Consider the following 20,710-nt stretch of genomic DNA (forward strand, 5'->3'; position numbering starts at 1 on the left):
ATAGTTCACCCAAGAAAATGTATTGAAACATTAAGATAAGTCCAAGGTGCTGCGTGTCACAATGCAAAAAGCAGATGCCTACCTGATCTGCGAAGGCCCTGAGAGGTGCTTCAACCCTTGGACTAGTGGGACCAACTGGTCTCGATGCCTTTGAGGATCCAGCCATCCTGAGCCTTTGGAATTGTCTTTGGACCACCCTGCTGGACCAGCTCTCCAGTGTGCTACCTCGCCAGAAGCAACGCTGTTCCATATTTTCACCCGAAGCTTCGGTGGTCGCTAGCACATGGCACAAGTCACCATGCTGTAGGTCTCAGCTTCCCAGCATCAATTAATCCTTTTCTGGAAGGTCTTCATTCGCAACTGGAAAGACGCCGGTCACCCGGTTCAAGTAGCTGTCGCTGGAACTCGCCTTCCCCCATCTGGTTAAGTGTCCTGAAGAGATATGCATCGGTGCCTTCTCCGTTTCTTCTTCGCAAAGGGTTGCACTCTGCTCAAAGACTAGACCAGAAGAAGCCTTGCAACTGCAGCTCCTCGGCTTCTTCTACTGGATCCAATGGCGGGACCTACCTCCCGCGACCCCCAGTCAACATACTTAGTCATCTAAGAACATCAGAGTCAGGGGGGTAAGTAAATTCAACGCATTAATCTGCCCCTGCTCTCTTTAGGATAAACTTTGGTTATTGCATTTCAATGCTTTTTGATCATCGGATCTAAAAGCCTGTATCTGAAAGAGGAGAATAACATTTTACATACATGTAACTTATTTTCTGGAACATTTTCACCACCACAAGAACTCTTCCTACATCTGTCCCCTCTGCTAAGAAGCTGTAACATTTGGGCACAAGGCCCCCCACAGGATAGGGATTGGACTTATAAAGTTAAAACATACATCTTGTGAACAGGTTTCATTTGAATGCATCACTACCTACCTTCTTATAGGTGTCTTAAGTTATGTAATGCATACGTACAAGTTTAACGCAAATGTTACATGCCTGTCATCTTTGATTCTTCTATATGCTGCGACACAGTCTTTGCATAGGCAGACATCTAGTGGTTGGTGCAAAGTATTGCAGGACTGGTTTTCAAACTTCGAAAAGTAAGTTCACAGGGCATGTCAAATACTATCCCTAGTGCGACGTGTAATGCACCCATGGTCTACACACATCGAGGTCTTCAGAAAACAAAACTATGTTAAGTGTGTATGAGATTAAGAAAGGGTGCAAGTTGTCCATGTACCTTCTACTCCGAGGGAAGAAGGGTGGGCACATGTGAATCTTCAATACAAGCATCAGAAAGATGATTACAGGTATGTAATATTTGTCTTCTAAGGATTGTGGATCTTCTTAGAATCACATGCTTTGCATAGACTAGCGAAACGGATGTGGGTTTTTAGAAGGTAAAGAGGCAAAGAGGTTTTAACACTGTCCCACCCGAGTATCAGGCATCACCTAAGTCTCCAGAGGCCCCTCCTGCATCCCTAGCAGTGTGTCCAAGACTCCCCCACAACCCCACCACCAGCAGGGGCTGTGGCAGGAATAGATTTGGACGAGCATACCAGTCACTGTGCATCAGTAAAGAAAGCAGGCAACAACCCCTACAGTAGGTGGCTAATCTCATCTGCTCAGGAGAGGTTACTGTTTTCCTTTTTTTGATATTCCACAGCTCATACCTTCCAGAAACCCCCATATGTGTAATAAAAGGCATGTATCATATCAATACATAATACATTTATTTAGATGCCCCACTGAAAGATTTTGTTCAAATGCTTCTGACAAGACACTAAAGAAATGAACACTCAATGAATGCTTCTTACACTCATGTATAACGTAAATCTTTTAATAATGAGAAATAATAAAGAAACATTACTACCATAATGGCCATGATGCACACACTTGAAATAAAAAATTAATGATTAAGCAGCAATAATTCATTGCCTCTACATCTACTCGAGACTAAAAGCTCAACAACCTTCTCCAAGCAATCTTATTCACGTAAAAAAATAAAACGACCTGCCTCACCAGGTCTTGCCAGGCAACCTCACCAAATCTGGTTAGGCAATCTATAGACGCACCTCCCCTTTCAATACCTCTATCTTTCTCAATGTGATATCAATGCAGGGTAAAAACCTTCCATAATCACAAACTGTGCTAGGCAGGTGGATAAGAGCTGGAGGAGCCTGAAATGATTTACATAGTCCAAGACAAATGCCAAAGAAATATTAAAAACCATCACTAAAAATAACTTTGGTCTTTTCATCAAAAAGAATACAAATTGAGGAAAATATTTCCAAAGAGTAAATGTCAAGTCGGATTGAACAAGGTGCCAGCAGGTAGCCAATTGAACTTGAGGTTGTGAGCGGTCTTGCCTTGGGTGGAGAAGTAAAAAATATTCCCCATACAGCTCAAACAAAATCAAAAGCTCTGTTCTAATGTCAGTAGATAGAGTCCTCTGGGGACTCACATCACAGAACAGCTAACAATTCTATATAGTGGCTTTAGAATCCAGCCAGGGGGGAAAAAGGACACTTTCCCCACCATCTTGGCTCCTGTCATGCCCCCCACTCCCCCAGCCTTCTGTCAGCTTTGTCAGGTCCAGGGGTGTCGAAGTTTGACTATCCAGGCCAAGATGGAGGAAGTGACTCTGCACAGTTATTGGTCATAGTCAGGATAAAGGCTTTTACCCAACATTCTAAAATGCCTTTCATTTGTCTTTGCCTTAGAGGCAGGTCATGTTAATGTATTGTCCCTTAAGTTAGTCCTGAGAATTTCTTCATCTTCAAGGCCATGAAGTTTGAGGAAGGAGCAGGAATCAGAAAGGAGTTCAGAGCAGAAGAAAGCAGCTGCAGCTACATGTGCAGCTAAGTTCATGAAAAGACTTGCATTCAACTTCTTATGTTGTGTGTGAGGAGATTTGTAAATATCTGTTAACTTAATGCTGGGGCTGAATACCAGAAAGAATAATATAAATGTTTTCATTTTTAAAAGCCTCAAGCAACATGTATTATTCAGGCGCAGCGTTAAACTCTCAATGCTTTAACAATAGGAAAGGCAGCACGCGCACAAACAATTCCTAACAATTACCTGCCTGAAGCGTGGGAGTGAAAGCTCTTTCAAGCATTCAGTATCTCAAAAGAGGATTTACTGATGTGGCTTGCGCACAACATTCTCTGAAGCAGAAAGGAGCTTCATGTATAGTCACTAGCGCAGTGACCATTATTGAAGGGAGGCATCCAGGTAGTTCGGTCCTCTAGCAGTGCCTTCTAGTACTGCACGCGTGCAAGCTTTACATTTTCTTTGGTTTTTGACAGCTTTTTTGAAGTGTGCATATTGCAGCAGTACAGTAAATTAAATCCAAGACTTTTTGAATCTCAATGGAATATCGAAGAGTGCAGCTTTTTCAGTCATTGAAATAAGGCTCAGGATTTATATAAAAGGAAGGCTAAGAGAAAAGGCCTCAGTCACAAGATAGTCAAGACTTCAAGTTTCTGCTTCCATTTGGGGTTGCCCGAGATTTCAGAAGTCATTGAAATGAAGGGCAACTGTCATGCATAGACTAATTTAAATATTAAACTGATTCACTAAAAACACTTTTGAAGGACTTCAAGCTTCAAATAAATGAATCTATTCTTGGGAACCCTTTTAGAAAAAGAAAGTCAATCCAAGAGGACACTTCATTAAAATCACCATCTCAACAAAAGCAGAGAGTGTTCAGGTACAGTGAGTATTTCTGGGGTGAGAAGGGAATGGGTGAGTAAAGTCTTAAGTATATTATAACATGTTTTTTTCTTGCCCCTATGCAGATATCCTCCAGAGTCAAGGCCAGAAATCTGATCCGTTATTTTATCCACTTCCCCTTGCAGGTGTTTCGGACTCGGCTGGTTTAAACTAGGCTGAGGGTGCTACACCTTGGAGGGACTGCGTGTTAGGAAGAATTCTCAGAAATGTGCTAATTCCCTCTACCTTAGAGACCCCCAGCAACTTTGCTGGATTTTGAGGACTTGATATTTTTACCTGGAGAGAGCGATTCTTTTTCCCCCTCAGGAAAAATATTTTTTATAGGTGCTAAGTTCCCATATCATTTTGAAGCCAATCTTTGAATTCTCACCTATAAAAAATATTTTTCCCTATAAAAATATTTTTTTTCCCTATGTGTCTTTGTAGAACTTGAGATGAAGTTTTGGAGCGACCTTCTCTAAACCATTTGGAAGTCGCTTTTATCAATACCATAAATTTGGCGTTGTTGTGGAAGTTATTACCACAATTGATAAGGTATGTAAATAAATATATACTCTAACACCCTTTTTTGGATCAGGGTGCTGATGTTTGTAGTCAAAATTATAAGATACAAACAGCCGTACAAAATTAGTAATAGATTTTGTTTTATTCCACAGGGAGTCAATTTTAGAAATTCTATGGCTGCAAGAAAGTGGTAGGAGGAATCACCATCACCTTTGAGAGAAAAAAACACATCACTTTACCCCTGATGAATGTCCCACATTAATCTGTGTTTCTAGGACAGAAACTTGTACAAGTTGGGTTACTGAGCAAGGACCAATAAAACCTAGTTAAAAGAGAAATTTCTCCAGTGTGGAGTTCCACACGGAGTCAATTTACAGACCAGCAGAATCAACCCATATTCGGGATTTGTATGTGTTTTGTGAAGTACAGTCTGATGTTTTATATATTATGTGTTTAACTATGAATTTTATGTAATGTGATCATTTTAAGAGAGTTATTATTAAATAAATTAATGTATGAACAAGTATATTCGGGAATATACGATCCCTGGCGTTTGTCACCTCTGTGGTATATTGTACGGTGTTTACACCCTTTTTTTGTTATATATACTATTAGGTTTATCCATGTGGTAAAGAGTGTAATTTGATCCATTAAAACATGGTTTTTGCCGTTTGAGAAAAACATATTTAGAGACCGGTTGGTCTCGGTGGCGTGTTTAGCCAGTATATTTCTTTTCAAGTTTTTTCAGGAACCATAGGCTAATACTTGAACCAAGTAAAACGGCATTATAGGATGGCGTCTCAATCAGAAAAATGTCTAGCATATAATGACGAATATGTACGGAAACTGATAGAATCTTTACCAATAATGGGTCTGGACAAAGACCTAGATATTCTCACTAAAGACGACCAATGGGACGAACTCGCTCAATTAAGAAAAAGACTCATAAGAACTGAGCTACATGCTATCATCATGCTAGAATACGTTAAGAATCAAGTGTTACCACAAGGATTGATAGTCAAGAATGAACCTAGATTATTTTTGGACAATCATGATTTCAAATTGAAATGGAGTTACATTTCTAACAAATGTGGCTGAGATTGGCTTATCTTAATAATAGAAACAGCTCAGGAAACCGCTAAAAAAATAGAAGTGGATTTAAAATCATTGGAAGAAGAGATTAAGAAAAAATTTGAAGTTGAGGCTTTTAAAACCAGTCTAGATAAACATTTGAAAGAAATGCAGGAGTTCAAAACGGAAACTATTACAGAACGAGTGAAACGCATGAAGAAAGATGTACCGAATTTTTCTCATGAGAAAGCGTTCATCTACACCAACAAAGATTATAAAATTGGGGACCCGAAATCCGGGCAAAATTCCAACCAACAACATAACCGTAGAGTGCGATTTAGAAATACCTCATATAGCTCTAGTGCAGGATCCGATAGCGATGAATACAGTAGAACCGGATCGTGTGGGAACAGCAATGAAGGTGAGAATAGACCTAATAGAGGAAAAGGTGCAAGAGGTAACAATCGGGGTAGAAATGGCCAAAGGCAGCCTTTTTTAGAAAGAGGCAATGGACAAAGACAATGGACCACAGACCGGATGCAGACCCGGAGTCACAGGGGTTGGTAGTTAATCTGTCTGCTACCATTTTAACTGAACATGAAAAATTCGTGTTGAACAAAGGTTTGAACTATGTTATATCTAAATACCATAATCCCTTTGAGTTTAGAGTGGAGTTCCAACAATTTATGAGAAAAGTCCACCTGAAAGAATTTTTTGAAAAGAATACCTTTAATGGTTCAGAAAATTGTAGTGGCCTAAGAAATCCTTCAACTTTTTGTGCCCCTCCTTCCTCTTACTCTCCTGAATCCATTGTGTTTGAAAGGAAAGTATTGGAAGATTTAAGTGCTCTGGAATCGATGGGCATCCCTAGCCACTCTAACCTAAGTAAAAATGAACTAAGTACCTTAAAATCTCTAGGGTCGAATCCCAATATTATCATCCGACAAGCCGACAAAGGGGGCGCGATAGTGGTTCTGGATAGAACTCAATATGTGGAAGAATGCTTCAATTTACTGTCCAATACTAACCACTATAAGAAAATAGACAGTGATCCTAGCAATGAATTACTTACGATCATCAGAGATAAAGTGACCAAAGCAGCGGATTTAAAACTTATTAGTAAACAAGAAGGAGAATATCTTGTTAGAGAGAATGGCAGAATTCCAATCTTCTATATACTCCCCAAAATCCATAAAAATTTAAGGAATCCTCCCGGGAGACCTATAGTCTCTGGGATTAATTCATTATTGGAACCTTTATCCAAGTATGTGGATTGCTACCTTCGCCCGTTTATATCCAGCATGAAGAGCTACGTGAAAGACACTACTGATGCCATAACTAGAATTGAGGGCAGTCAGTTCAACCCAGATATTAATCTATTATGTCTGGATATACAAGCTCTATATACCAACATACCCCAACGAGCTACCCTCGAAGTTGTAGAAGAAACCCTCCTCAAAAGAGAAGATGATCATCCCGTCTCCAATTCTTTTATAAAATGGTGTACAGAGATGGCCTTGACAAACAATTTTTTTCAATTTATGGGCCAATTTTATGTACAAATTGAAGGGACTGCTAAGGGTGCCGCCATGGCACCGAATTTAGCCAATTTATACGTTAACATGTTCGAGGAAACAATCATATATCGTAGTCTAAACCCTTTTCAAGACAACATAATATGTTGGCCTACGCTATATAGATGACATTTTTGTTATTTGGAAGGGTAACGCAGAAGAGGCCAATGAATTCAACACATGGTTGAATGAACAAAACAGGTACCTCAAATTTTCAATGAACATGAGTAATGACATGGTGAACTTTCTAGACATCTCGATATATCATCAGCAAGGCACCCTTTTGGTTAAACCTTACAACAAAGAGACAGATAGAAATGCTCTTCTTCATTTCACTAGTCATCATGCCCAACATGTCAAAAATAATTTGCCTTTTGGTCAATTTCTTCGTATTAAGAAAAACAGTAGTACTAGAGAGTCATACGAGGAAGGTGCCAATAAATTGATTACTAAACTTACAAATCGAGGATACCCGAAACGTTTAGTTAAAGATGCTGCAAGGAGGGCGTTCAACAATAACAGAGAAGCCCTCCTTGATCAACAATTACACCAGAACAGGACACGTAAGGAGAGCCCTTTAGTGTTCGTGAACACTTATAGCAATTTATCCTATAAGATCAAAGGCATCATCAATAAAAATTGGAAAAAGGTGATGCCAAAGGAGAATATGAAACCACTAGTAGCATTCAAGAAAAGTATCACCATACGTAACTTGGTGATGAGGAATGACATTGGAAACAATGAAAATAAAGGTGTACAGCAGACAAGATCGTGGAATTTACCTCCAGTAGTAGGACACTACCCATGTGGCAAATGTAGCATGTGTGCACAGACCAGAAAAACTGTTAAAGTAGACCTAGGTCTTAAAAAAGAATGGAACATTACTGAGCATACAAACTGCAATACAGAGAATGTGATATATGTCATCAAATGCCCGTGTCAATACAACTACATTGGAAAAACTAATCGCAAGTGTAAAATAAGAATGACTGAGCATAAAAGCTGCATTAGGAACAAGGTAGAACAAGCACCACTCGTCAAACACTTTTTAGAAAAAAATCATAAATGTACAGACTTTAATTGGACAATTCTAAAACATATGAGAGGTAAAACACAGAATTTGATCAACAAGAAACTTTTGAGTCTGGAACAAAAACTAATTTTCCAAACAAAAAGTCATATTTGTGGTTTGAACGAAAATGTAGAGTGGCACAATGCTTAACGCTTCTCCTTTTTTCTACAGTCATTCTTGTTACTTAGTTTTTGGGTAGATCAGGAGACAACTATTTTCCTATATCTGAATGTTTTACATTTACAGCTATGTTTGTCATACTTAGCGCTTGGTTGACTATGCTGTTGTCCAAACCCCCCCCCCCCCTTCCGCCTGTGGGGGTGTAGTGAACAGTGACCTTCTAAAAATTTCCCAAATAAGATGTATCTTTTATAAACAGCTTTTGGTGTGGGTTCAATAAACTCTGCTATGGTATTTTTACCTTTATTATTTGGCTTCAAGGGCAACTATGAAGCTGGTTGTGTCCAGTCTCTGTTTTTTTCTTTCCCCTTTCTTTCCCTTCCACGACTAGGCTCCTCTCTATATTTCCCAGTAAATCTAGGGAAGTGAGGTTGTAACTCACTGTTTGTTTCCCAATTTATTGCTGTTTTTTTGCCCTAATTATTTGGGCGGACGCCATTATGGCGCGGAGCGTTATGACGTCACTGCACGTGGCGCGATGACGCCATCGCGCGTTCCATGTTGCGGGTGATGTCATCGCGTCACGTGAGACGCCACAGATTAGGGATTTAAAGGGCGACCCTTTTTCCTCTTAAAACGGCACAGATGTGACTGGAACCTGTTCTGTGGCCGGAATTTCTTTCTCCTTTCTTTTTCCTGTTAAGGTAAGGAGGATTTGACACTCTTTATGGGACGAGAAACTGCCATTAGAAAATCAACAGCAGGCAGATTATCTATCTCGACCCTTAGAACCTGGGGTGTAGTTTGAAATCTTTTTCCCTAATGCATAAAGTATACACATTGGGACATGCAAAAAACTCCCTCTTTTTGAAATCTATACTTTGAAATAAAAATTTCAGAAATAGTATTTATGGACATCATGTAGAAAAACTTTGTATCTATAGACTCCTAGACCCAAACCTTTTTTCCTGTGTTTATTCTACAGGAAGTTTCTTCCGTCCATTTAATCAACATCCTTCAAGATGGAGGCTAATTCTTATCCTAAAGCACCGATCTAATTAAAGGATCGGTAAGTAAGATTTGGGTATTTTATAAAAAAATATAGAGGACCATGCTAAGTTCCCATATCATTTTGAAGCCAATCTTTGAATTCTCACCTATAAAAAATATTTTTCCCTATAAAAATATTTTTTTTCCCTATGTGTCTTTGTAGAACTTGAGATGAAGTTTTGGAGCGACCTTCTCTAAACCATTTGGAAGTCGCTTTTATCAATACCATAAATTTGGCGTTGTCGTGGAAGTTATTACCACAATTGATAAGGTATGTAAATAAATATATACTCTAACACCCTTTTTTGGATCAGGGTGCTGATGTTTGTAGTCTAAATTATAAGATACAAACAGCCGTACAAAATTAGTAATAGATTTTGTTTTATTCCACAGGGAGTCGATTTTAGAAATTCTATGGCTGCAAGAAAGTGGTAGGAGGAATCACCATCACCTTTGAGAGAAAAAAACATATCACTTTACCCCTGATGAATGTCCCACATTAATCTGTGTTTCTAGGACAGAAACTTGTACAAGTTGGGTTACTGAGCAAGGACCAATAAAACCTAGTTAAAAGAGAAATTTCTCCAGTGTGGAGTTCCACACGGAGTCAATTTACAGACCAGCAGAATCAACCCATATTCGGGATTTGTATGTGTTTTGTGAAGTACAGTCTTTTGATGTTTTATATATTATGTGTTTAACTATGAATTTTATGTAATGTGATCATTTTAAGAGAGTTATTATTAAATAAATTAATGTATGAACAAGTATATTCGGGAATATACGATCCCTGGCGTTTGTCACCTCTGTGGTATATTGTACGGTGTTTACACCCTTTTTTTGTTATATATACTATTAGGTTTATCCATGTGGTAAAGAGTGTAATTTGATCCATTAAAACATGGTTTTTGCCGTTTGAGAAAAACGTCTTAGTCAGTTTCACCATAACCAATGAGCAAAAAAACAACAAAAGTGAAGGTCGGAGTGGAAAAAAAAAAAGCGCAAAAAGAACGAGATTCTACAGAAATCTATGGAGTAAATGTTGCAAAAAGAAATTCATTTTTTTAACACTAGAGTCTTCTGTGGATTTTTGCAGTCAGGGCTTTGTGTTGGACTTGGCTGCACGCAATGCTTGTAGTCTTCAGCCGCTGCTGTCAGCAGGCTGCTCCTCTTCATGGGGGCCACGACTCCAATCAATCATTTGGTAATGGTTACAGGACACCTTTTACCCCACATTTGAGCTGGGGGCTGCCCTGGCTCACCAATAGCAAGGAGCTGCACCATTTAAACTGGCATTGTCTGGACAATCCTGGACCACCTTTGAAAAGATCAGGCTTGTCCCTTTAACTATGGTCAGGCAATTGAATCAAATGGCCCACACCTGAAGTCATTCAACAATCCTCATGATTAGAAGAAAGCAGGCAGTTCAGGAAGCAGTAGCTGTGGGGAGCTGCGTGAAGGGAACCAGCGTGCAACCTGGAGGCTGCGACACTAGGCAAGACAGAGCAGAGAGGGAGCCGGCGGTAAGACAGCAGGCAAGAGCAGAAGGGGCCACAAAAGAACCAGAAATTAAGCAACCGCAGGAAGGTGGGGCTGCTTACCTGCCCATAGAACACTGCTACAACCACGGAGAGAAGGCTGGTGTTTGTGGAGCCGCGTAACAGGTGGGAGAGGCAGCTGGATCTCCTAAGTGAAAAAGCAGCAGAAGCTGCATGAAGGAAGGCTGTGCGCTGATAAAGGACCGGTGGAAAAACCAGTGAGTCTGCCAGACACCAGTGAGGTCTAGAAGGGGCAGTGCTCAATGCTAAGAGAAGGTAACATACAGAAATACTGTTGATATGTCTTGAGAGAACCGAAATAGAATGAAGCACAAGGGCAAGAGAGCACTCTGAATTACATAAAGCAGAATACTTTAAAAGCTGAATATCAAAGTGAGCGAGTAATATATGCGAGTTCCAAATGCGCCCTTCTGAATACCGAACAAACCGAAAGCATTATTTAATACAGAACAGAATTAAAGCAACATGAAAGTATGATTGAACAATTATTTCTGAATGCCGCACAGATTAAGTAAACAAAGAGAATGGAACAAAAGTAATGTGGTGCAGCTGGCGAATAACACAAACCAAGTTTAATGAAGTAACAGTGTTGGCAAAACAAGTAAAAAGCCAAGAAGTGTGGGAGAAGAGAAATTAGAACCCTGGGCGAGTGAATAACCCTTTTGCATTGGCCAATTTGCAGGCTATAAGAACTGGTATAGCTTGTAGTTCCATTACAGCCCGCAAATTGCTTTCTTCAGATCAGAAAGTTAGAATTAATAGTGATGTGGCTAAAGTAAAAATTACATTTTTCTATGAATACTGTCTTTTTCCCTTAGTTTTAGTTTGTTAAAAGAATTGCTTACTATAATAAAACACATCTTATTTTTTTATCATGGTATTTTTCATGTTTTTTTTTAACGTAAATATTCCACAAGGAATAAAGTCCCCAAAAAACAATACAATAATTTTACAAATTATATTTTTAAATTCATTTTCTTTATGCCCATGGGTTCTAATAGCTTTATAGACCTGCAGCTCGGGCCGCACTGGGCGTTATGGTCCCTCATTAAGCTCTCTGCAGGTCTATAAAGCTATATAAGTATCCACAGTATAACCAGCTGAATGGTGAGCAAGCTAATCACGGAACAAGGATAGAAAAAGGATATTTCTGATACTGAAAGTACTTTTGACTGTCAAGGGAAAGCAGTGGACAATTTTTGCAAAGCTTATTAAAAGGGGTATCGGTTGTGTGACCTGTGATGGGTCGACCGTGTGGTCCGTCAACTGCGCCTAGGCCGGCAGGCCGCATGGAACGCAAATAAAGGTGAAATCAAGGATATAAACCTATATAAACCAGAGGAACTACCCCGGACATGAGGGCTGGTGAGGATGCCAACCCTTTGAGAATTGTTTTGTTTTAACTTACTGTCTTGAACTTGGGGAAGGGAACCAAGAGAGGCTTGAGCAACAGTTTTGAACTTGGAAAAGTGGAGCTGTAAAGTGAGCCAGGAGCTAGTAGAAGCTCAGAACTTAGTTTGGAACACTCTTAGCGCTGACATCCCTAAACATGGTTTAGTTTTAGTTGTGAGGGCAAGTACAGGTTTTGGACAGACAGACTTCAGTTGTATTATTTGACTCAGACTGTCCTTGGTTTCTTTAGGGAGGGAAATGCCACCTTAGCTTAGGGCAAGTTAGGCATTCACCCATCCTGACATTTCAGTTCAATAAAGTGAATTTGTTTTAACTTTGAATCTGTTGTCTGTGTTTTGCTTCATGATGCCTTCACAAGTCGCAGAGCAGTCAGGCTCATAAGAGGAAGATGTGAGCTGTAGATAAGTACACTGAACTCAGTTATTAAAGCAGAAGAAACACCAATACATGTATATGAAATATATTTGTAATAAATGTACACAAGATCTAAAATACTTAGATCATTAAACCAATAAACATAGGAATACTTTTAGATACTTTTCAAGGACAGTGCTTCGTTTTTAATTGCTTGTGGTTACAATTGTTACAGAGTTTGACACCGACAGTTCTACCGTATTATTGGTAATACCACGCACACACACAGACCTATACGGTAATTGTATTTAGTTAGCAAAACCACACAAGACTGTCTTTTTGGAAGGAAAACACTTGATTAGTCAAACAGTAGCAGAGTTTAAGGTTTTAGAGATACATTCAGAGTTAACTAAAGCTTTTAAAGTTCAATTCCTAACTAGCAGCAAAAGTCACTACAGAGGGAGCTTAAAGTCTTGCAGAGCAGGAAACAGCAAACGTTCCAGTGGATACTTTGTCTCAACTTAAAGATGATAGAAGAGTTGACAACATTGGAAACCCTGTTAAATGACTTGCAAAAGGGACACAAGCCAGCAGCTTGGGTCAGAGTAAGAGTGGACACCCTGGACATGTCCTTGCCGCTGGGGCATTTCCTTGGGAAGGAGTCACCCTTATGGGGTGCGATGAAAAAAAGCGGCCCTACCTTAGGCCTTGACTTATGTCTGACAAAGTCCTTTGGAGGAGACTTCTCGAAGAGCTCCCTCCACCAAGCTAGTCTGTTCTTGAGAGCATGCAGTGCAAGTGTGTCGCACGCAGTACATTCCTCTCAGCCATGGTCGGGGACAAGGCAGCGGAGGCAAAGAGTATGGGGATCAGATGTGGGGAAGAGCCACTTTCAGGCTAGACTCCTGCTGAAGCACGCTGACGTCAACATGCGCCGGGGAGGAGCGTGGCGTTAGAGGACCGGGTACCTGATTGATAAAAAAGACAAAAAGACCGAAGAAAGTATCTAGCAAAGAGCAGGTGGTATTACAAGGCCGAAGCCAAACAAGGAACACTGGTGTAATCGGCCTGTTCCCGTCAATGCAGAAAAGGGGACTGGGTAGTGGCGCCGGTAGGCAGTCAGTGGAGCGCATGCTCCTAGGGTAGCACCCCCGCGCGCCTCTAAATTTGAAGTGGAAGATTTTTTTCTGGTGGAAAAGGTTCCGTCTCCCATCCCTAGAGAGGAACGTCCATGCAGTATGGAGGAAAGGGGACAGGACGTAACAGTATGAAAGGGATCTCTCAGCAGCCGTCTCAAGGGAGGACGTCTGGCACATATTTCTTCAGGTTCTCTGGTTAGTCTGCGGGTTTGGTGCCTTTTCTGCAGCACTAACAAACGTCACAATTCACCCAGTCAATCTTCTTCCATTCCTGGAGTCCCGCACTCTGAGTCGGATTGCGTCTCTGGAGGTTTGTCTGGAGCTCAGCAAAGACTTGGACGGATTCTGCCTTGGCAAGATGATGTACTACAATTAGATCAGAGGTCTCCTGGTATTTGCGGTCTGCAGCTCTGGAAAGTCACAGGACCTTGGTTGGTCCCACCAGCCAAAGTGAAGCAGTCCTTTTCGGAGTTCCTCCGTCACACAGAAAACGGGGTCAGGACAGTAGTAGTCGCTTCACAGTGTTGCAAAGGGTCTGCCAGCGTCTCTGGTAAGTATTCTTTGGTTACTTCTGCAATCTCTCATCAGTTTACAGAAAGGGGTGAGAGGCTGTCCAATAATGACAGCCAGACCCCAGTGATGGCTGGTTCCATTCAGGACCTCAGGCAGACAAAGTGCATGGGAGTGGAAAACGAATTCTCCACTTCCTACTGCACAGACACAATGGAGCCTAGGCTGCTACACCCAAGGGTCACACACCTCCGCTTCCCAGAATGGTAGAAGGGCTACTCAAGAAAAATCACTCTAGAAATGGGAAAAAACAAAAAGGAGCCACCAAGTCAGTACTTAGGTGACCCTATTGGGCACAACTGGAACTGAATACAGTCTGCAGTAAATAAATAGCATAATAGTCGGCAGAACACGTCCACTGGCACCAGCCACAACTAGAGGGTTGTCTATGTGTAAAGTCACAGGAGCAGAGAGAAGGGGGTTATTATGTTTCCCCTTGACACTCCACGTAAGGTGTTGTGTGCCAATCTCTCATAGTATGTTTTAAGATGGATCCAAATTATCCTTCTATTCTTAAGAACAGTAGTGTGGATAAAGAATCTCAAAGGAGAACCCAAGGGGTTCCCAGAAACACTGCACATAAGGAGCTGTGTGCTGCAAAACCTAAACAGAGCTGCCTTAAAAGCGATATGGAGGAAAGTAGACTCCATAGTTGAGGTAGAACAGAGTTCCAAAAGACACAGCCCATAAGAATGAATGAGTGAAAAAAAGCGCCACTCATTCAGGATATAAAGAAAAAGGTCCAGAAGTCCAACACAAAATGCTGGGGGTCTCACTAGGAGAGGGGATGAAGCATAACATTAACAATAACACAAAAAAATGATACATCTCCACAACAGCAATGTCTTGTGGTCGTGACTGCTAGCTTTCTCAAAAGGCCTCTTGCTTATTACGTTCTGTTCTCTTCTGGTTGGGAGCCTCAGTGTCGCCCACCTTGAAAGCAGTGAAATCAACTGGAACTTGGAAACCTCACTGTATTCCATAAACCATGGGGCTACCCAAAGTCTATAACAAACCTTTCAAACAATCCACATTTTACAAAAGTATCTACAAGTTTTCATTGTCAAAATGCATTGTATACTCATTATGCTAGTTGCTTTGTATCTTTCATCAACTAAACTGTACACCTCACAGGCAGGAATGTTGCGTGTGCTAGCTATGCTTTCCTACCACCCTTCTGCAGAGACTGAAAACTTGACTGCCCTTACATCTATTGTAAATAAGGAATACATTACGAAATTAAGGAAACCCTCCAGGTACGCTACAGGTTCACCCCCTAAGCACTGAGAGGAATGTAAAATATCCAACGATCAATACATTTTTTAAATCATTAATTGTGGTATACCTCCTTTATTTTGCCACAACACAAGGAACATCTACCAATTAATTAAATGTGACTACTTCAAAAAATTTGAAGATAACGAATGCTTTAATGCTGGCAACGTTGCTCAAGTGCCGTTTGTGCTTGGCTGTCATACAGCAAAGTAGCTGAAACCCATGGCTGTGGATGGAGAAATGACCAAACATACCTGTCTTCTTGGTCCCCAGCAGTGTGTTACTTGCAGGTTTCTCCTCCTTTGGGACCAACTTCTGCATATCCAACTGACCAAACTCGCAACCTGAAGGCAAACTGCAAAATAAAGAATTAAATAAGTTGTCCAGAAAGTACATTTACTTGACAGAATAAGCTAAGCCATATTACAAAAATGTTAATTTACAAAATTGCAACATTCTGATCCACTAAAACCGTGATGTACACATTGAAAAAGACATTTGGCATCCTTTGACGTAATTTGTCAAATGGAAAGAAATATAATGCATGGGCGGTGGGAAATTACTAAAATTATGGTGCGGCTGGTGTTCAGACAAATTTGGCAAGTGAGTCCTTAAGTAGATTTGTTTGGTGGACACATGGGAAACAGGAAAAACAAGCAAGTAGTTTAAGACAATACAAAGCAACATAACTTACCTATTTGGAGTGCAGAGTGACAGCAACACTGTGCTCTCCCACACCAGGGAACAGTATAGTTGGCTCAATTTGCTCAAAACATTTAGCCCCAACTGAGATCCCCATTGGTTCACAGAGATTGCTCGAATTTCACTCTAGGAGATTAGAACATGATATATATTTAGCAAATTTGCAAGCAACAACTTTAGCAGACACATTGCGAGGTTACAGATTTTCTGGCCACAACTCCTCTGTGGGATTTTCTGCTGAGGAACTAAGACAGCAGGAAAAATTCCACATGTTGAGCAATGACATTGGCATGCCTGCAACAACAGACCTGTGGTGTTCAAGAGGGGGGAAGCCGACAGATACAGCTGGGGCATACCCAACAGTCAGCATTGATGGTTGGGTGAATGCATACACATGGGAAAGAATGAGGTGGTGAATCAGGGAGATGGGCACGTGCCTCAAGAGAGGGCCGAAGGAAGGTGGTGCATGGATCATTTCTTGAGTGCATTGGGAGATAACAGGAGCACTGTATTGTTGACATACAAAAGTAATCTTCAAGCAACAGGATGTTTAAACTGGCAAGTATCAAAAATATTAGTATTTCACATATCAGCTGCATTAAGACAGAATACCACACAAAAAGACAAACATACATATACATAACAGGTCACATACACATTTCACAATTTAGAATTAAATCGTTCAATGCAATACTCTTAGAGTTTCACTTTAGAAAAAAACACTTAATAGCTGGGTAAGTAATGGTTAGTCAAAGATCTCCCACAGAAAACCACAGGCACAATTTGGTAGTCTGGTTATTTTGTGACTTTTCATAATAGAGATTATAGGGTTAATGTGAAGGAAATGGAAAGTTAATGGATATCTTTAGGGGTCCCTGGGCAGGATTCATAAACCCAGTTTCCAACCCCAATGTAAAGGAAAAAGTAGCCACTAGGAGTACTGTACGTCAGAGTTGAATGGAACCAAGGGGAGCATAGAACAATGTATGCTTACAAGCCCTTCAAAGCCCTATAAGTATAAGCAACTGGGGACAACTCTTGGTTGTGCCATTGTTGCTCCGCGTATATTCATTTCACAACTGACAAGTGGCAAAGTGGGATTCCCCAACCACCCCAATGTTCGGGGAGAGGGTGAGGAAATCACCCACCATAACTCCGACTTTAGTTGCGCAAGAAATCATTTATTTCTGTAATCCGAGCGATTTCACAAAGAAATTATGAAAGTTGATGTTTCTGCCAGACAAAATAGACTGGCACCATGTCAGGAGCCAGAAATCAATTCCTGGTTCAAATCTGTGTGGAGCAGAGGTGCTAGAGCTTTGCCTGGAAAGAAGCAACAAGTCCTTCTGAGCCACTTATTTGGGCAACTGACAGGGGGGGGGGTTTGGGGGAAGCCCTTTTTGTAAGTGTGCGTGAAAGGATGTGGCATGTTGATTTATGCTTCAAAGTGTGTATGTAAGGGTGAGTCTAAGTGCACAAATAAATGAGAATTCATTGTGAATGGTATATGTATGGGTGAGAATGCAGCGTGAATGAAAGAGCAGCTCTATGGGTGAGCGACTGATGGGTAAGTGCGCAAGTGAGGATGGAGCCCAGGCAGGCGTCATTGGATAATGGACTTCTTTAGGAACATGGCATGTTTTCCTGATTTTTTGAGCAAATGACAACTTGAGTGTTGCAGTAGCAGTTTAGTACAATGGGGCAGCGTGGACATTTTCTTTCGGTGGCATGGCATTTTTTACTCACATTAAGTGAGGCCAATGTGTTTTCTTACATGGGAGGAGGGGGCAAACATGCTGCATTTGTGCAGCCAGCAAGGAAATGTTTATTTATTGTGGCATTACATGTTTTACTGGCACTAAAGACTGAGTCACCATTAAAGGCTTTTACATGGTGGCTGGAGAGCGTTTGTGAAATCAAGGAGATGCTTTCTTACTGAGTTTTTACTGGCATTAAGGGCTAGGTCTCACACAAGGTAGGCCGGCCCTTAAACCATAATTTCCTTGGACAAAAACATATCACTCCAAAAAACAACAAGGGGGAAAAGAGGGTGCATTCAATACACGTATATCATCAACTTATGTCATTTAATGATTCCATGTCACCGCAAAATGCTTGCTTCAATATATACATGTTAAAAAGCAGATGCTATACACATCAAGAAGAACCACAAAAGGCACAAGGGCAAAGAAAAAGGATTGTGCAGAAGAATGTGAAAATGTGTCTGGATAGCAAGCAAAATAATGCAAAATACATAAAGAAATAGTAACAATTGTCTATGCTGTTCAATCGTGTTCTGAGACAGATACTCCTCTTGAATCACAGTCTAGAGTGCAGTCGCAAAATGCTGGTCAACCACAACGATTAAATGCATGTTATCACCAACCATGACTTCTGCAAGGAACTCATGGTGGCAACAGTAAAGACAGACAAGTGATCACAGTTCAAGGGTGTTTATTACACTGTAAATGTAGGGTGGAAAAACGCCCAACCTAAACCTAAGATGGGAGCAAGCTTCTTTGCTCCACTTTTGGGTCTCATGGCCTCCTGTATTTTTCTAGTGCCAGAGGCCAGGGTGCGCATGAGATCCTTCAGTGGCTACTGAGGGAGCAGTGGTCACAGTATCTGGGAGCACTCACTTATCACCTCTTGGTGACCCACTGGGTAGTCCACAAACTCGGCTGGTGGAACACACACCAATTTCAGGGGAACCCTTCTGGCCTCCTTGGCCTCAGGCCCGAGAGGTCACGGATGAGTCTCTGGAGCGCTTAATGCAAGGAATTGCAGGTGAGCAGCCTCTGGTCTCCATCAGAAGCTAGGTGGCACATCAACAGGCTGGAGTTGCAGGCCCTCAGGTTAGTCCTGGGGGACTTTGCCCAGTTTCTCAGGGGGGTGGGGGGGGAGCATGTCCTTGTCCTGATGGACAACACAGTGGTCATGCACTACCTCAACAAGCCGGGTGGTGTGCACTCCCACACCCTCTGCACAGAGGCAATACAGCAGTGGTAATGGGTACGGAAGAACCAAATCTCCTTCTGGGCAGTTCATATGGCAGGAATGGAGAACACTTTGGCGGATGCTCTAAGCAGGCAGAATGCGGTTTCACACAAGTGGTAAGTGTGCCAGGAAGCACTAGAGGAGGTATTCGCTCTCTGAGGTACCCCAGCAGTGGATCAGTTTGCCAGAAAGTCCAACATGACGTGCAAACAGTGTTGCTCTAGGTAATTCCCAGCGAACAGCGCACTAGGGATAAGTTTCTGGTGGATTGGAGCTTCCCTCTCCACTACGCCTCCCCCCCACCCCTCCAGATGACTTTCATTCCATGGGTTCTCAGGGGGTTGAAGAGATTTTGAGCGACCATGAGCTTGATCGCCACCGGATTGGGTGAGGACGACGTGGTACTCGGATCTCTTGGATCCGACCATCTGTCCGCCTCACCGGTTGCCTCTGCGTCCAAATCTCTTGAGCCAGTCGGCGGGTCGAGTGCTCCACCCAACCCCGGATTCCCTCAACCTACATGCGTGGCTCTTGAGAGGATGAGATATGACTGGGGCCTCTCAGAGGGGGTACTTGAGGTGTTGCTGGCTGCATGCAGGCCTGCAAGACCTCTGTACGTTTGCAGGTGGAGAAGATTTGAGGCAGGGAACGCAAGATTGACCCCCCTTTTCTTGCCCCACCACCACTGTGATGGATTTCCTTCTGTCACCGGCCTAGACATGCCTTTAGGTTAACACAAAGGGTATTTGGTGGCCCGGTCTGTGTTCAGGAGGCCCCAAGACCAAGGTTCCTTCTTTACTATTCTGGTCATGGCCCAATTCCTGAAGGGCTTTCTCAAACAGTTTCCACCAAGCCGCTTTGTTGTCCAAGATTGGGACCTTAATCTGGTTTTGACCTACTTGATGACAGCTCTGTTTGGGTCAATGCACTCATGTTCTTTGCGGCGGTTATACCTTAAAACAGCCTTTTAGGTGGCAATCTCATCTGCCAGGAGGGTTAATGAGCTGCAAGCTTTAGGGTGCAAACCTCCTTTTTCTAAGGTTCTTTCGTGAGAAAGTCTCAAAGTCAGTCCCGGGTTGTTTCCTAAGGTTGTTTGAGTTTCACCTGTCCCAGTCTATTGAATTGCCTATCTTTTACTTTTACCCTCCTCCACATCCCTCGAAAGAGATAGAGCAGTTCCAAAGCCTTGACCCGAAGAGAGCGTCAAGCTTCTATATTGCTCGTACATCTGAGTTTCGAAGGTCAGACCAGTTGTTCGTGGCCCATTCTTTGGCTCAAAAAGGTCTTGCCATAACCAAAAAAATGTCACATTGGATTGTTTTGTGCATATCCAAGTGTTACCAATCGGCTGGTCCAAGATGAGGAATCTGTGGGAGAAAAGCAATCCATTGAAGGAGGAATTACTCATCTTAATGATCTTTCTATGGATTCTTCTCCCGCAGATTCCCCATCGACACTCCCATCCATCCCTGCTCAGAAAAATCTGAGCATTGTCGCTTCTGTCCAAACGAGAAGGCATCTGGTGATGGCTCTCAGATGACCGCTTCCGTCTCATTCGATTAAAAAAATAAAATAA

At 41.8% G+C, this 20,710-nt stretch overlaps 1 protein-coding gene across 5 annotated transcripts in view; it reads right to left on the bottom strand.

The window, feature by feature from the left end:
• Window positions 1-20,710, bottom strand: part of HUWE1 (HECT, UBA and WWE domain containing E3 ubiquitin protein ligase 1) — a 2,445,223-nt gene that overhangs the window by 1,707,596 nt on the left and 716,917 nt on the right. For all 5 annotated transcript variants that reach the window (XM_069645305.1, XM_069645304.1, XM_069645303.1 and 2 more), the window contains exons 26-27: window positions 16,130-16,263; window positions 15,690-15,790 (exon numbers count right to left, since the gene is read on the bottom strand). In XM_069645305.1, the coding sequence (XP_069501406.1) occupies window positions 15,690-15,790; window positions 16,130-16,263 (235 nt within the window). The remainder of the gene's footprint in view (window positions 1-15,689; window positions 15,791-16,129; window positions 16,264-20,710) is intronic.

This window comes from Ambystoma mexicanum, chromosome 2p (genome assembly GCF_040938575.1).
Source record: "Ambystoma mexicanum isolate Mex_15411 chromosome 2p, UKY_AmexF1_1, whole genome shotgun sequence".
Taxonomy (NCBI): domain Eukaryota; kingdom Metazoa; phylum Chordata; class Amphibia; order Caudata; family Ambystomatidae; genus Ambystoma; species Ambystoma mexicanum.